This window comes from Dermacentor albipictus, chromosome 2, assembly GCF_038994185.2.
Source record: "Dermacentor albipictus isolate Rhodes 1998 colony chromosome 2, USDA_Dalb.pri_finalv2, whole genome shotgun sequence".
Taxonomy (NCBI): domain Eukaryota; kingdom Metazoa; phylum Arthropoda; class Arachnida; order Ixodida; family Ixodidae; genus Dermacentor; species Dermacentor albipictus.
In genome coordinates this window covers 186,435,892-186,450,398 of record NC_091822.1, presented here as the reverse complement: position 1 = coordinate 186,450,398, position 14,507 = coordinate 186,435,892, and the positions used below count along the sequence as shown (strand labels likewise).

Below are 14,507 nucleotides of genomic sequence, written 5' to 3'. Positions count from 1 at the left end.
AACATCAAAAAAGTCATAGTAAGTATCGGCGACGCGCCGCCGCGTCTCGTTCGCAGTCACGTGTGCAGCGTCGCCAGAGAAAGAGAAAGAGGAGGCGCGGCTCGTCTTCGGCTGCAGGGCCCGGCTCGTGTTCCGAACTGCCGACCAGCGAAAGTCGCGCGATTTCCGCGCGAGAAGAGAGAAAGGGAGAGGTCGCGCGCTTCTAACATCTGCGAGATGACGACGCAAGAGCCGCCCCAGGAAGCTATCGTAAACGCCAGCGCAGCCGTCGCCAGCGTCGCGGCGACCGGCGCCGCGTCTGGCTTCACGTTCGGCGTCACGCTCGCCACCGCGTCTAACACGGCGTCTGGCTTTGCGTTAGGCACCGCGACCGGCACCAAGCCCGACACTGCGACCGGCACCCCGACCGGTGGCGCGCTGGACAACAAGTTCTCCATGCTCAACCTGAACTTCTGGGACCCGATCTCGTTCGAGCACGAGGAGTCGTCGCCGCAGTGCCGGATGCGCACTAAGCGAGACATCATGGACATCTACGCCGAGCCGCCGCCGGGAGTGCACATCGCGCCCGAGGAGCACAACATCACCAAGATCCACGCCCTGGTGCTGGGCCCCGCGGGCACGCCGTACGAGGGCGGCTTCTTCCACTTCCTGATACAGTGCCCGCCGGACTACCCGATCCAGCCTCCGCGCGTCCGCCTCATGACCACCGACGCCGGCCGCGTGCGCTTCAACCCGAACCTGTACGAGAACGGCAAGGTGTGCCTCAGCATACTGGGCACCTGGGAAGGGCCCGCCTGGAGCCCCGCGCAGTGCATCGCCAGCGTGCTCATCTCCATACAGTCCCTGCTAACGGAGAACCCGTACTACAACGAGCCGGGCTTCGAGACCGAGAGGCGGCTGGGCGACTCGAGGCGCTACAACCTCATCGTGCAGCACGAGACGATCCGCGTGGCCGTGTGCGACGCCGTCGAGGCCTGCCTCGAGGGCTGCTCGATGTGCCCGCCGAGTCTGAGGGAGGTGATGCTGAACGCGTTCCCGGACTACTACGACAAGCACGAGCAGGTGGTCAAGGCCAACATGGATCTCACAGGTACGCGCATGTTCGACCCGTTCGGCGCCAGGAGGGGCCTGTACCAGTACGAAACGTTGCTCAAGCGGCTGCAGAAACTGAAAGAGGGAGTCCGAAAGTGGCTGGACACTCCGCCACAAGAGAGAGAATAGAGTGACTTTTGTCTCTGTGGCGTGGCCCGGGAGCACGCAGAAAGCTGAATCTGCGATGTGTGTGGGTGTGGTTTTTTTTTTCTTTCTGTCTCTCTCTCTAACGTTTCTGCGGAGCCATCTCAGACTGGACGTGGAAGTAAAGCGAGACTCTTTTTTTTTTTTGAGCTGCAGAGTGCGCGAAACAGTGTTGTTAACTGTGATACAGAGTAGGTCGTCTTTGCAGTTCAATGGATTGAAATAAAAAGCTTGACAGCGAATATGCAATTTGTCATTTCCAGTACACCTTTGATCACGGCACATGTTGCCTGAAGCTTTCTTCATCATAAGTCATTCAAGGAACGTCAGTACGGTAAGCCACACACAAGAGAAAGATTCAGTGATCTCCTTGTCTTGTATTCCCATTATCCCGTGTCTTCAATTTTTCTGGTGGATGTCGCTGTTAGGGCGAGTTGATACGTCTTAACTTCATATGCGTAGCACACACAGGATGGAAGAGACATACACACAAAGAAAAAAAAAGAGGGAGATGCATGCAGCGCTGACTGACAGCTGAACGTTTATTCACGAGAAACCGTGAGCGAATCCGCAGCAGATGTTGATCGATCGCCATACACATCTCATCTCCGAAATTCTAGTTGCTTTTCGATAGCCCGATTGATGGTTTCGACGCACAAATTTAACCAAGTAAAGCTACTAGTTCAGTTTCAATAATCTTTCTGATTAGCTGGTTGCGATTCTTGCCGACAATCTCTGTGCTAACAAAAATGATTGACAGCCAAACTGCAATTTTAAGTAAAGAAACCCTCCACTGACAAGAAACACTGATGGATTTGACCTTAAAAAAATTATGGGGTTTAACATGCCAGAACCACTTTCTGATTATGAGGCAGGCCGTAATGGAGGACTCCGGAAATTTCGACAACCTGGGGTTCTTTAACGTGCACCTAAATCTAAGTCCACGGGGGTTTTCGAATTTCGCCCCCATCGAAATGCAGCCGCCGCGGCCGGGATTCGATCCCGCGACCTCGTGCTCAGCAGCCCAACACCATAGCCACTGAGCAACCACGGCGGGTCCGGATTTGACCTTCGTCGCTGACTTGGCGGCCATCAACTGTTTCTTTTTTTTTTTTTTTCATAGAGCAATGAATCTCGAGAAGAACCACAGCAAGTAATCAGAGAGATTATTGAAGCTGAAATAGCTCTAGGCTTCTTTTTGAGCCGCAACCAAGTGCAGTATCAGCAAGAATTGCACTATCATCAGCTGAAAGTAAGGTCTACGTGTCTGTCTCCGTCTCTGATTTTTGTGTCTCCGTTTTGCGTGTGCTACGTAGAGTCGCCTCAATTGTTCGAGGACAAATTGGTTACTTCATTGATGCTTCGCACATCTCGCTTTTCCTCATTAGGTACAGGGGTGTTTATACGTTTCCGGGCCACAGCTTGCGCGAACAAGTTGACTTCGTGCCCATGTGGCGTGTCATGTACCGGATTATGAGATCCCCAAGGCTTTTGTGAAGAGGGTGAGGGACACTGCTTGTCACCACCCACAGCTTCCGAGTGCCAAAATCACTCCAGGAGCCCCGCCACTTCCCTGGGACAGAACGTCTTCGAACACGCTGTGGCCTGAAAACTTTTGAACACCCCTGCACATATTCCGCGACAGTGCAATCAAAGCAGAAGTAATGGAATTAATAAAGGGCCTGAAAGCGACTCGGGAGGGGGCTATAAAATGCCCCTGTACGCAGGATTATCCAGAAGCTGAATACGCGCCGGCAGGCGCTACACTGCACTAAATATTTGCAACGGGGACGGGCTGCGCTGTACACTGCGCATGAAATTTCGCGGCCCAGGCAGTTTCGGAGCCAGCTCAGCTCCTTTGTCAAGATTAACGCTCGAGAGTAGTAATTTTTTGAAAAAGATGAAGAAATAGGTAGGGTAAGGATTTTTTCCCCCAACAGATTACTGCGTGTTGTTCTTTTGTTGTTCAATGATATGTGATATAATGGAAAGAGGGAGTGGCGGTGACGATGCGGAACTCGATGGACGTTCGATGGAAACGCTTCGTCATGTTGGTCTGCCTCCACCGGTATAGTGCTATTCAGGCGGGTTGACCAAGCTCTTGCGTGAAAGCGCGAAGCAGTTGCAAGTTAGCACTCTTCACCATGTATTTGTGTTTCTGTCTCGCTGTCAAACGTTTCGAGCTTTCACACAAGATGCTTCAAAACCAAATAGCCCAATCAGTTGCGTGACCGAACTTGCCTCGACGTTCGCTCAGTCCCATCTGCTAGCGTTCGCGTGAACCTGACAAGCCATTTCCAGCCCGACAAGCCGACTCGACCCACCTTCGTCGGGTTCACGTAAGCTTAGCCGGCAGAGTTTCCAGAGTGCTGTCCTGCATACCGGCGAGAGTGGTTCCCGAAGCTCAGAGTCGCATAGTGGATGGGCGTTCCACTGAGAGCTTACGAAATGCTGTGCAAAGCTTCGAAGGCTAATTTGCTGGGCGAGCTGGTATTCCATTCTTCAGGCAAGGATGCCGAAGAACAAAAAAAAGCTTAATAAGAAAGAAATCCAGACGGATACAGCATGCAAAGCTTCAGTGTTTGCGTGCGTGCGCGTGTGCGTGCGTGTTTGTGTTGAACCGATTGCTGATTATCAGGTTCTGCCACACGAGCGACGCGCCGTGTTTCAAGAAAACAAAATTTGGAGGCCTTAAAAGAAACTCGTGCCATAATTCGCGACTGGAAGCAAAATATGCCGTAAATGTATGCACTCTAGCACTGCGCAAAAGTCCCTGTGTCATTGCATACGCTCTAATACGAAATTGCGCCTGCGTTACTGCCTGTATTCATATAAATGAGGGCTCCAAGCTCTTCGAGTGACTATATTTCCCACTATTTTCTGAGTCTGCGACATCTCCAAAGACCCTGTGAACGGAGTCAAGCCTGACTGACTGAGAAAAGAAAAAGCCGGAAGATGCGCAGAACAGTTCCGAAGGAGCAAGGCAGGGGCACGTCATCACCTATGACTTCGAGCAGCACCTCGGCGTACACGAGAGGAGTCGGCAGCTGGAGGCGATAGCCCAGCGTCCTCATGACGCGAAGCTCGGACTGGACCACGCTGTGGCAGCCGTACGAGTCACCAGCCGCCCTCAGCAGGTCACGCACGTCCACGCTGGTCAGACCCTGGAGACAAAAAGAAAAAAGGAATCACGACAGTTTCAGGAGAAAATTTGTTTCTCCGACTGTAAAAATTAAGAAGTAATATTAAACAAAGAAGAAAAGAAAGAAATTGCCGGGTTTACAGCCAAAACGTATTCATTCGTAACTATCTTCGCTAAGATTTCGCGGTAAGAGGTTTATTACTAGAAGAAAAAGTTGAAAGTCAAACTTCCACTTTTTTTTTTTTCCTTCTTTAACGCCGCAACTGTGGTGCGGGTTCGTCGTCTTATGTCGTGGATTTGAACATACTTTCGCGTCCTTGGGCGATCTTAAACTGCGCAAACTTTTTTGCCTTTAGTCTTTGGTTCCTACGGGGCTTATTGCACGTGACCTTACATGCGCCATATCCTTGTCTATATATACACAGCTTCCACTGTGCTGCTGGAGATAAGCGAGCCGAGATAATGCATAGCTTTTCGGCGCACTGGCTGTACAACAATATCAACAATATATATATAGTGTAGTTTGGATAATGCCAGTGCATACTTTTAATGTATGCATGTATATGTAGCCCTCATTGTATGTACTGCATTGTATTCTATCCCCTATTGCCTGTGCTTAATCATTCTTTGTCGAATAACAATTACGTAAACCACGGAAGACGCTGCCGAAATTAGTGATGTCACGGTAAGTTGATGCGGGAACTCCAAGACGGTGTCGCCACCCGTCTTATTTTCTAGCTTACAAGCCTCGGCACACTATAACAGCGAGCCTCTCGACTTTCTACGTAGAAACGTGGTTTACTAACACGGATTAATTCAAAGGAGTACCGACAAATATTGTCGGAGTTCTAAACGCTTAAAATTTTAGAGTTTTACGTTCCAAAACTACGATCTTATTGTGAGGCAAACCGTAGTGAGAGCTCCGGATTGATTTCACCATCTGGGGCCGTATTCTGAAACGATCCACTTCAGCGATATTATCGCCGAGGCGATAGTAGGCCCCTGGAGGTAATGGTGGTGATGTTGCTACAGGCGGGGTTAGCCTGGCAGACCTGGCCGGCAATCGCTCCGCCTTAGCGTATGTTTCTTCGCCAAATATGACACCATGTGTCGATCAGTCCTGTCTTACAGAAATGGGAGGAGAATGCGCGACACCTCCTTGCACGCTATCCGAAGTCCTTCCGAAAAGACTAACTGTTCGATACGTTCGTGAGGACACTCTCTTCTTCGCACGCAGTCCAAAAGCCTCCTCCTCTCAGGACAGAAGCGCATCTGGACAGAAGGGCAGGTGAAGTGGTCTACATCACCCATTTCATCGCACCCAGCATGAGTTGGATAAGCAGCACCACTGGCTTTGAAGATTTGCGCAGGAGTGTAGGCCGATCCTGTTCGTATACTACAGGAGCGTGACCTCCTCCGTGTGGTCAAGTCCTTTTCCAATACAGGGCTGACGCAGTGGTTTCCAAAGCGATCCAAAGTGGCAACGAATTCTCTCTAAGAAGTTGGTGATTCGCGGGAGCTCTCACTATTGGCTGTATTGAAAACGCTTGGGCTTCTTTAACGCATAAGCGTCAATTACGTAAGGGGCAGGAGTGCGCTGTCCACCCCTCCCCTCCCCCCCCCCCGAACTTATCCGCGGGGGAGAGGGGTTTGGGCAGCCCCAATTACCGGCCGCATTTTGTTCTGGACTTGTACTATACTGCGGTAACATTATCACACAGGTTCCGTTTACAGGGTGTGCCAGTGTAATATGTTTATAAACTGGCATCAGCAAGTCCTGGTTTCAGCGATTCTCTGGGAACATTGCAAGAACTTGTTTAAAAGACTTGGGAACCCTCTTACACAATGACTGATTTATTTTGTGTGCCTCCCTCAATTCAATTAGTCAATTTCAGAGTGCTCGTTGTCCAGACGTGGGTCACCCAAGCCTTTGCGATTCAGAATCGCATACCTCAACCGCAAAGTGCGCAGAGCGATACATTTTGATCACCGAGTTACATGTATAGCTTCCACAGCTTTCACGTTAAGTATGAATAACGACGACAAATAGACACACACCATGATCGTCTGTGGTGCTTCTAGTGTGTACTCAATCTACTTTGATGAAAGCGCGTAGGACGACAAACATTATTTTGCACCCCTATTAACCCTTTGACTACCAAGTTTTCCCCCCGACTGCTACACAGCCCCGGCCGGTTTTTTTCTTTTTTTTTACTTTTTTCGCATGCTGCTTTAGCGGTATTCTGTCGCCGTTTTATTATGCGAAGCATTTCTGGCAACATCGGAGTTTTCGAGCGTACCTATCTAGCCCCTCACGCCGTAATGCTGGCGGTGCCTACCAACTTGAGCCGCTGGGCACATGCTCGCGTTTGCGATGCCGTCGTGATCGCTGCATGGTCGTCATTCGAGCTTCGTCGTCCGACCCTAGCCGATTCTCGCGTACTTCCTGCGCTCGAGCCAGGTGGCGTCCCGGCTGCGGTACACCGGGCGGCGGTTGTCTCCGTACGAACAGAGATTGAAAAGGAAGTTTCCCCGTGAGCGTTGGTCGCGACGGACAACAGCGCGCCGCCTCTTCCTTCCTTCCCACGCTTGCACAGGACTTTCGTGGCCCTTGTCGCCGTTACACGACCGTTTGATCAAGTGTCGAGACCTGCTGCACTTTCTGCTGCGCACGGATTCTGAGTGCGACAACGCAGCGCCGAGCTCCAGCATGTGAGCATCATCACAGCAAATTGGACAGACTAAAGTCCCTTCATCAGCTTACGCTTACCTTTACAGTGGTGCATGGAGGGGGATTTGGGCTTTTCACGCTCTCGAAGTAGCTCCTGGAGGACGAAGATTAGTCTAAAAGTGTGCCAACTGGGACTCTGCCTTCCTCAGGTGTTTGCTTGAGCATCTCGAAGATGGCGTACTAATCGGGTACTACTGGGCGCAGAGGAAGGGGAATGTGTTAGCAATGAACGAGCAGCTATAGGCAAACCCACGTTTTCCCACCCCGAGCATGTTCGAGCTCAACAATGAGCTCGAAATCGCCGAGAGAGTCGGAGCTTGTCGAGGCGCACCGCCGAAGGGTCGACGCCCTATAGCGATCTACCTGCAAAACGCTTCGCAAAACCTGGATTCACACAGTACGTGGGATCTGCATAATTTCTTTTCTACATCAGTATTCGTGAACATTTTATAAATTCCGTCGTCTGCTATAGTCCGGACGGAAAGACATGCCGCACTGGTCATGTTCACGATTGCGCTTCCGATACTCAGTCCCAGCCTTCTTATTCCTCTCACTTTTTTGGTTCAGCGGAAAATGCATGCGACATAGGAACGAGTTCTCCGAAATTGGTTCCTTTTCGTTCATAATTAAAGTTATATCGTAAATCAGGTCTGGTTTTAATTCACCTGTCAAAGTATGGTCAGTGACTTGACAATTGCAAAGCGTTTTCAGTAGAAGCGTCCTGCAAAAGATCTTGAAACGTCCCAAGTTGAATCTTCGGCACTCTGAAAATACAATGTAGTGCGCTTTTACCGATCAAAATTTATCCGCAGACCGCATCCAAATCTGTGACGTCAAGGCGAGCAGGTGCGGGAATTTCAAAGCGCGGCGGTGCCACTCGTCTTTCATTTTTGCACCGTCACAGCTAAGATTGCTTTTATGTTTAGTCGCCCTTATAAATTAAAGGGGCCCTGCAACGATTTTCTGGGGTCCCCATATTTGCCACAGACCACGAAGGAAGGAAAGCGTAGGAGAGGGCCTGGCCGGCACAATGTTGGGAAAAGTACGGCGGAAGCTACGTGCTGTTTTTCGCAAAGCAGCACTGGGACTGGCGCCCCAAACGTCAACGTTGGTATAGCAGCCGCGCTCCCGAAGCTCTCGCTGCTGCTCTGGACCTCTGAAAAGCGGGATAAGTTTCTTCGGCCCATGTCTTTCTCGCAGCACATTCTCTTCGCGAGACAAGCTGACTTTGCAGCGTGATGCGCGAGCTTTTTTTTTTTTTTTTTTTTTTTGGGATTTTACGTGCCAAAACCACTTTCTGATTATGAGGCACGCCGTAGTGGAGGACTCCGGAAATTTTGACCACCTGGGGTTCTTTAACGTGCACCTAAATCTAAGTACACGGGTGTTTTCGCATTTCGCCTCCATCGAAATGCGGCCGCCGTGGCCGGGATTCGATCCCGCGACCTCGTGCTCAGCAGCCCAACACCATAGCCACTGAGCAACCACGGCGGGTATGCGCGAGCTTGAAAATTGTGTTTAAGATCTACGAGTGCGAGTGTCAGCCAGCAGAGACATCAGTAATGACGGCCTAGGTTTTCGTCGTGTTCTTCGAAGTGTCACGGAAAAGCACAGGAGCGCGCTTGCCTCCCTAAACTGTTACAGAAGTTTCGTGGGCTTCGTTCTGACGCGCGTCGACAGCACACACTTCCGGTGGCTAGTCGCAATGCTAGTTCAAAGCTCGCGCCTATCCGCTCCGGCGAGCTGATTGGAGGCTCAAAGGCAGATGGCACACCAACATGGCTACATTTCCGGTTTCAAAAACGTGCCCCAGACCTAGGTTCAGCATGTCATAGAAAAGAGAGCCAAAACTAATGTTAGCCTCCATCGAATTTTCGCGGCTCTAGGTGCCACACTTCACTTTCCCGTGACGTTATGTGGTGACACCAATAGCAGCAGGGCATTGGCGGAAACAGAATGCGTCCCGGTTGCCAAGCCTGCTCATCTTGCTAGTGCTGCCAAGCCACGACGGCGGGTCCTTCGTCATTTGTGCCACATATTTAAACCATAGCTTTCTTAGCGAACACTTACGGTATTTGCTGGCCGTGGCTGCTATACTGCGGCTGGTGTCTTGCCGTGTAGCACACAAAGGAAATGAGTGTTCGATGGTGGGATCGAAGATCGGCCGCTGGCAGAAAGGCGAGCCCCCGATGGTGCAGACACCATGACGGGGTCGCACCATCGGAAGTGCGCCTTTCAGATAGCTAAAAGTGCAGCCCTAAACGCATGCCGCCATTTCTGTCAAAGAAGGCACTCGCTCGAAGACCCACGTCGGGTCACTATAGGCCACTGATCTGTGCTCAAGACCAAAGAGCAACAGCCAAGGCCTTCACCGTGGCTGACAGAAGGTGGAAAGGAAGTCCCGGAAGAAGCATGGCGACACAGTACGCAGCCAGACAGTGGAGCATGGGGTTTATTATATTTTCCCCCCCTTACCACTCGGGTCACTCACGCGGCAATTATGTTGAGACAAATCCCGTATGGTCCGAAACGACAGGTGAATAAAATTGCCTACGTTCAACAATCATTCAATTAGGTGCGTCGAAGCAAGAGCAAGAAATAAAACTATCATGCATACAACCCAAGCTCTTGCGCGTGTCTAAAGGCATAAAACAGTGCTTACATCAGTTTGCTCAAGTGGATGGCTCGTTCGAGTCGACATAGGAACTTCGGCGACGCATGAACACACAGAAGTACACCACGTAGAAGGCGGACGTGAAGGCGAGTAACAACAGGCCGAGTCCCAGAGCCGTGAACGCTCCGTCCCGCCACTCGCGAGACTTGCTGCCCTCCGACGACGCAGGCAGCAAGCGAAGCAGGACCACGGCGGCGATTCCCGTAACCCACAGGATGCCCAGGATAGCCGCGGACACCGACAGAGCGCACGGGCGGCGGTATCCGCCCGAGGTCGCGGAATACACGAGGGGCATGTTCTCGTCGACGTGCCATCTCCCGCGAACGGGCGGCCCTTGGCCAACGCTGCCCCTCGGGCCGCAGACCCTGGCGCTTTCCAACGAGGAAGACGACGTCGAGTCCACGGAAGCGTCCCGCCACGAACGATGCTCTCCCGGCGGCGTGGTACTTTCCACGAGAGATTCGGCCGATCCTCCACTACTCGCTGAAGAGTCCTGGTACCCTTCGTTTCCGTAGGACTGCTGCGAAGCTCGTGAATTTGGGTCGATCGCCATGGGTAGTCGCGTTGCTGCGGCAGAAGTGGCCGGACGAGCCGTTTCGCGTGGCTGGCCCGAAGTAGCGTTGGCCAGTGGCTCCGGAAGAGGCGGCGAGTGCGTACGGCCGCGCCTTGCTATGAAGTGATGCGCTACCACAGAACTGAACGACGCCATCCCTCGGCTTGCCTTTTAAGGTGGACATTCAATGCACTCGCGTCTTTTTATTCATTTACCGTGAGCGCCACCACGTGTCTTAGAAGAACTGCGAGGATAAGAAGACTGCGAACGTCAGCTGCGATGATCATTGCACGCAGGCGCAGTGGTACGCGCTCACAGCGATATCGCAGAGAATAGTCTTGACGTCGTTTAGAGGAAACTCGAAAAGAGCGCCAGTGTGGCAAGTTTGTGACAAGTCTGATCCTAAGAGATTATGGTCTGATGCGAGATGTTAATTTGTGCCTACCGTAACGAAGCGCAGCTTACAGTGAATTCGGGTGACGTCAGCTTTCGCCGCGTTAGTGTGGACATGCAGTCGGCAGCACTCTTTGCAATGTAAAGTATAAACCCCACGCAAGCGATCTTGCGCGCGACAGAGACAAGCGACGCGATGGAGATGGCTGTCGCGTTCGCTCGTCGCCTACAAGTCGTAGCCCATGCGAGCGATGACTTCGAGCGACGTCTCCCCAGTGTTGCCGATATGAGGGCAGCAATATAGGCGCCGAAACCAGCGTGACCCGTGCTTTATAAACTTAAGTTGATGTGTTTTACTGTAAAAAGCATCATAAAATATTTCTGGAAGTCCTGCAGTAGGTTCTTATCCTTGCACGTATAAAAATTTAATCGTTTGCTCGTTACGTGCGACAATCGGAAGTACTTGAGTTATGTACATCCAGTTCCGGCTTCGCGCTATTGGCTAGTCGCTCATAGCACTTCCGGGCGACGAGCGACGAATTCTAGATTTGCAGAACCGAGCGATCGCGCGACAAGACCGAGCGATCTGTTCAAGGGACGGCCCGATCCTTCGCTCGAAGCCGTCGCTCGTCGCTGTCGCGCACAAAATCGCGCTCATGGGGTTTGAGCGTAAACGGCGGACGAGTTGGGCAGAGTGTCAGCTAATGAAACGGTCGACTGCAGTGAAATCATAATATATTGCCTACCACTGCCAGATTGTTACACGAAACGCTCGAAACGTCGCACTTTTCAGCGCCTATAGGTGGCGCGGAGAACGTTTCAATATGGCGGGGATAGAGGTGATGGAGGCGATACAAAAGCGTGCGCATCTTCAAAAGCAGGCGGCCTACGGGCCTCTGGTATCTCTAAGCGCGATCCTGGACCTTGCTAAGAAAATGCAGAGATGTGCTGTAGAAGGAGGGGCTACGTTTAATGGCCATATAATATGGTGCGGAATACGAGAGACAAGCGCGGCTGTCCAGGTCGAGTCACTCTGCCTGCAGACAAGCGCCGTGAGAGGCCCGCCGCGTACTATAAAAGTTCAAGCCTGCAATGTAACTGGCGCCGTAAAGGTCACCATTTCTCCTTATGATTGTAATCTTTACGCGATGTACGAGAATTGACACGAAGCAGTTAATCGGTCGCGCTCGGATGCAAACAAAGCGCAGTACCCCCAATGCCCCAGCATAAAATAAACGCTCTGTGCATTCACGACGAGATACATGGCTCCATGAACCGGCTTAGTTGCGGAATGCTTGTTAAAAATGCTGGATAACACGGAAACATTTCAGTTTACAATTATAATTTTACAAGTTTACAATATATCAGCGAGACGATGAGGTGTGCCAGCGCGCCCCGTTTCCAGCACGATTAGCGTTTTCGCGTGCTGTAGGGAAGCTCGGATGCGCAGTCTTCATCAATGAAAGCTTCAGATGAAAACGATCAGTTAAAAAGCTGCGCCACTGTGAGTGACAGTGTATTATCCATGTTGCTTCACATGCGGTTCTTTTATCGCAGTAACAGTAAAAGAGAGAGAGAGAGAGCACTACTTAAGCACGAAGCTGTATTTGCATGGTTACGGGCACGATGATGGTGTGAAAAAATTTTCCATGCATTTCAGGGTCCGAAATCATTACGGATTTCTTTTGAATGGTCACTCCGTGCACAATTTCGCACAATACAAACAACTAAAAGTACAATTTTAGGGCGGAGCACGTGTTACAAGGCACACGCTCGTCGTCTTCTTGAAAATGGCGCGCGTACTGTACGAGATTTCGGTCTTGTTCAATCGCCGTTATACACCGAGCCAAGTGGAAAGACACATCAACAATTGCGTTTGCCATGACTACGAGAGTAGCGTATCGAGCTTCTCAGAGCATCACCGAAGCATGACAGAGCGTTCGCATGTGGCATGTCCCTGTTGGTACTTCGGTTGTGTGGCCGACGTAATCTCGAGTTGGGGCCGTGCCGGGGCAGTCATCAGGACAAGTTGAGGAAACGAAGAACAAGAATTTATACAGGTATTCCCATCATTCAAGGATATCAGTCAACAGAGTGCGGCGCTCCTCGGTGCGCAGGTTGGGGTCCATTCCCTTTTTCCCCTTCCTCATCGCGGTGACCAGGATGGCACCCATCCGGGAACCCCAATTCACGACCACGCGCTTGAACTGAGAGGGTACCTCTCTCCCTCTCAAAGGTCAGTGTCCAGTTGACGGCTCATGGAACCGGCGACATTCTCTCGCAACCCTTTTAGGATTTTCGCGGTTGGTTGAAGCCACGTTCTCCGAAACCTGATCGGCGTCTGGCGCCGAAGAAGGGAGACCGCCGGAGCACGGTGCTTTTTGTTTCCTTCCCCGGGTCGTTTTCGCGAGGGGGGACGGCGACGGACGTCGGTGCGGCGCTGTCACGACGGCGTTCCAAAGCTGCACGTGTGGCGGCGAAGCATCCTTGGTCGGTCAATAATGGGAAAATGGGACATCCACCCATCCGTAGCTATTGCTACAAAGGAAATCCGTACGGGTTCCTCGAAAGGAAAGCCTCACAGTTGAAGAGAAATTCGTCCTGGTCCGCGACTCGAACCCGGGACCACCGCCTTGCCGGGGCAGCCGCTCTGCCATCCGAGCTAACCAAGCGGCTAGCAGATGGCAGTGCGAAGTCGAATTTCTCGACAACGCGAAGCAAAGGCAAGAGTTTGACGTAATAGTCTTGCGGAAACCCTGCGGGTTTCCGCAAGACTATTACGTAATAATAAAGGGAAAACAAGTAATTAAGTAATTAATACAGGGAAAATCAGACATCTACTCCAGATTGGATGTCTGATTTCCCTTTATTAATTACTTCTCTCCACCTTGCGGGTTTCCGCAGAACTATTACGTCAAATCCTTGGTCAGACACAGCACCATTAGTCCAAAACTTGTTTCCGGCGAGCGCGATTCGCCAGCGAGCTGGCAGACCATGTTGCTCTCTCCTTCGATGCGACACGCTTACAAGCACCGCGTCCCAATCTACGTCGCAGCGCATTACCGTCGCTTGCGTGGATGCCACGCGCCGCTGTCGCATTCACGTGCACCCAATAAATGCTTTTCACCACCACCACCGCGGATGTGAAACGTGCTGCTTCGCCAAAGTAAGTTCCGTGTATTGGAAAATTAAATTACGGGGTTTTACGCACCAACACCGACATCTCATTATGAGGCACGTCGTAGTAGGGAACTCTGGGTTGATTCTGAACGCCTGGGGTTCTCCAACGTGCACCTAAATGTAAATACACGAGCGTTTTCTTTCTTCTTCTTTTTCCATTTTGACCCCATCGAATTGCCACCGCTTCGATCAAAGCCGCCACCTCGAGCGCAACGCCCCCCTACATCATGCGAACTGTCGAAGGTGCCGCTGTGTTCATATCTTTGAAAGCGGTCGAATAATAGGAAAGTACTGTCAACGGCGCGCCCGCGAGACATTTGATAGCCTTCAAGATTCCAGTCCGGTCTGTCCGGACTGGAAGCTTGAAGGCTATCAAATGTCTCGCGGGCGCGCCGTTGACAGTACTTTCCTATTATTACTTTCCTATTACAGGCCGCCATTGGAATCTGAAGCTGGCAACGTTTACCGTTAGAACGTTATCTAGTGAGGCGAGTCTAGCAGTGTTATTGGAGGAATTAGAGGGTAGTAAATGGGATATAATAGGGCTCAGTGAGGTTAGGAGGACAAAAGAAGCATATACAGTGCTAAAAAGTGGGCA

The 14,507-nt window shown here is 51.4% G+C and overlaps 2 protein-coding genes across 2 annotated transcripts in view; one reads left to right on the top strand and one right to left on the bottom strand.

Annotated features, from left to right (window-relative positions):
* The window catches only part of LOC135919909 (cyclin N-terminal domain-containing protein 1-like), a 201,724-nt gene that overhangs the window by 15,298 nt on the left and 171,919 nt on the right, over positions 1–14,507 (bottom strand). Inside the window, exon 4 of the mRNA XM_065453936.2 lies at positions 4,238–4,400. Coding sequence (XP_065310008.1) covers positions 4,238–4,400 — 163 coding nt within the window. The remainder of the gene's footprint in view (positions 1–4,237; positions 4,401–14,507) is intronic.
* LOC135919317 (ubiquitin-conjugating enzyme E2 Z-like) lies at positions 85–1,478 on the top strand. Its single transcript, XM_065453055.2, has one exon. It carries the CDS (start codon positions 217–219, stop codon positions 1,219–1,221), a length of 1,005 nt encoding a protein of 334 aa, XP_065309127.1. The 5' UTR covers positions 85–216; the 3' UTR covers positions 1,222–1,478.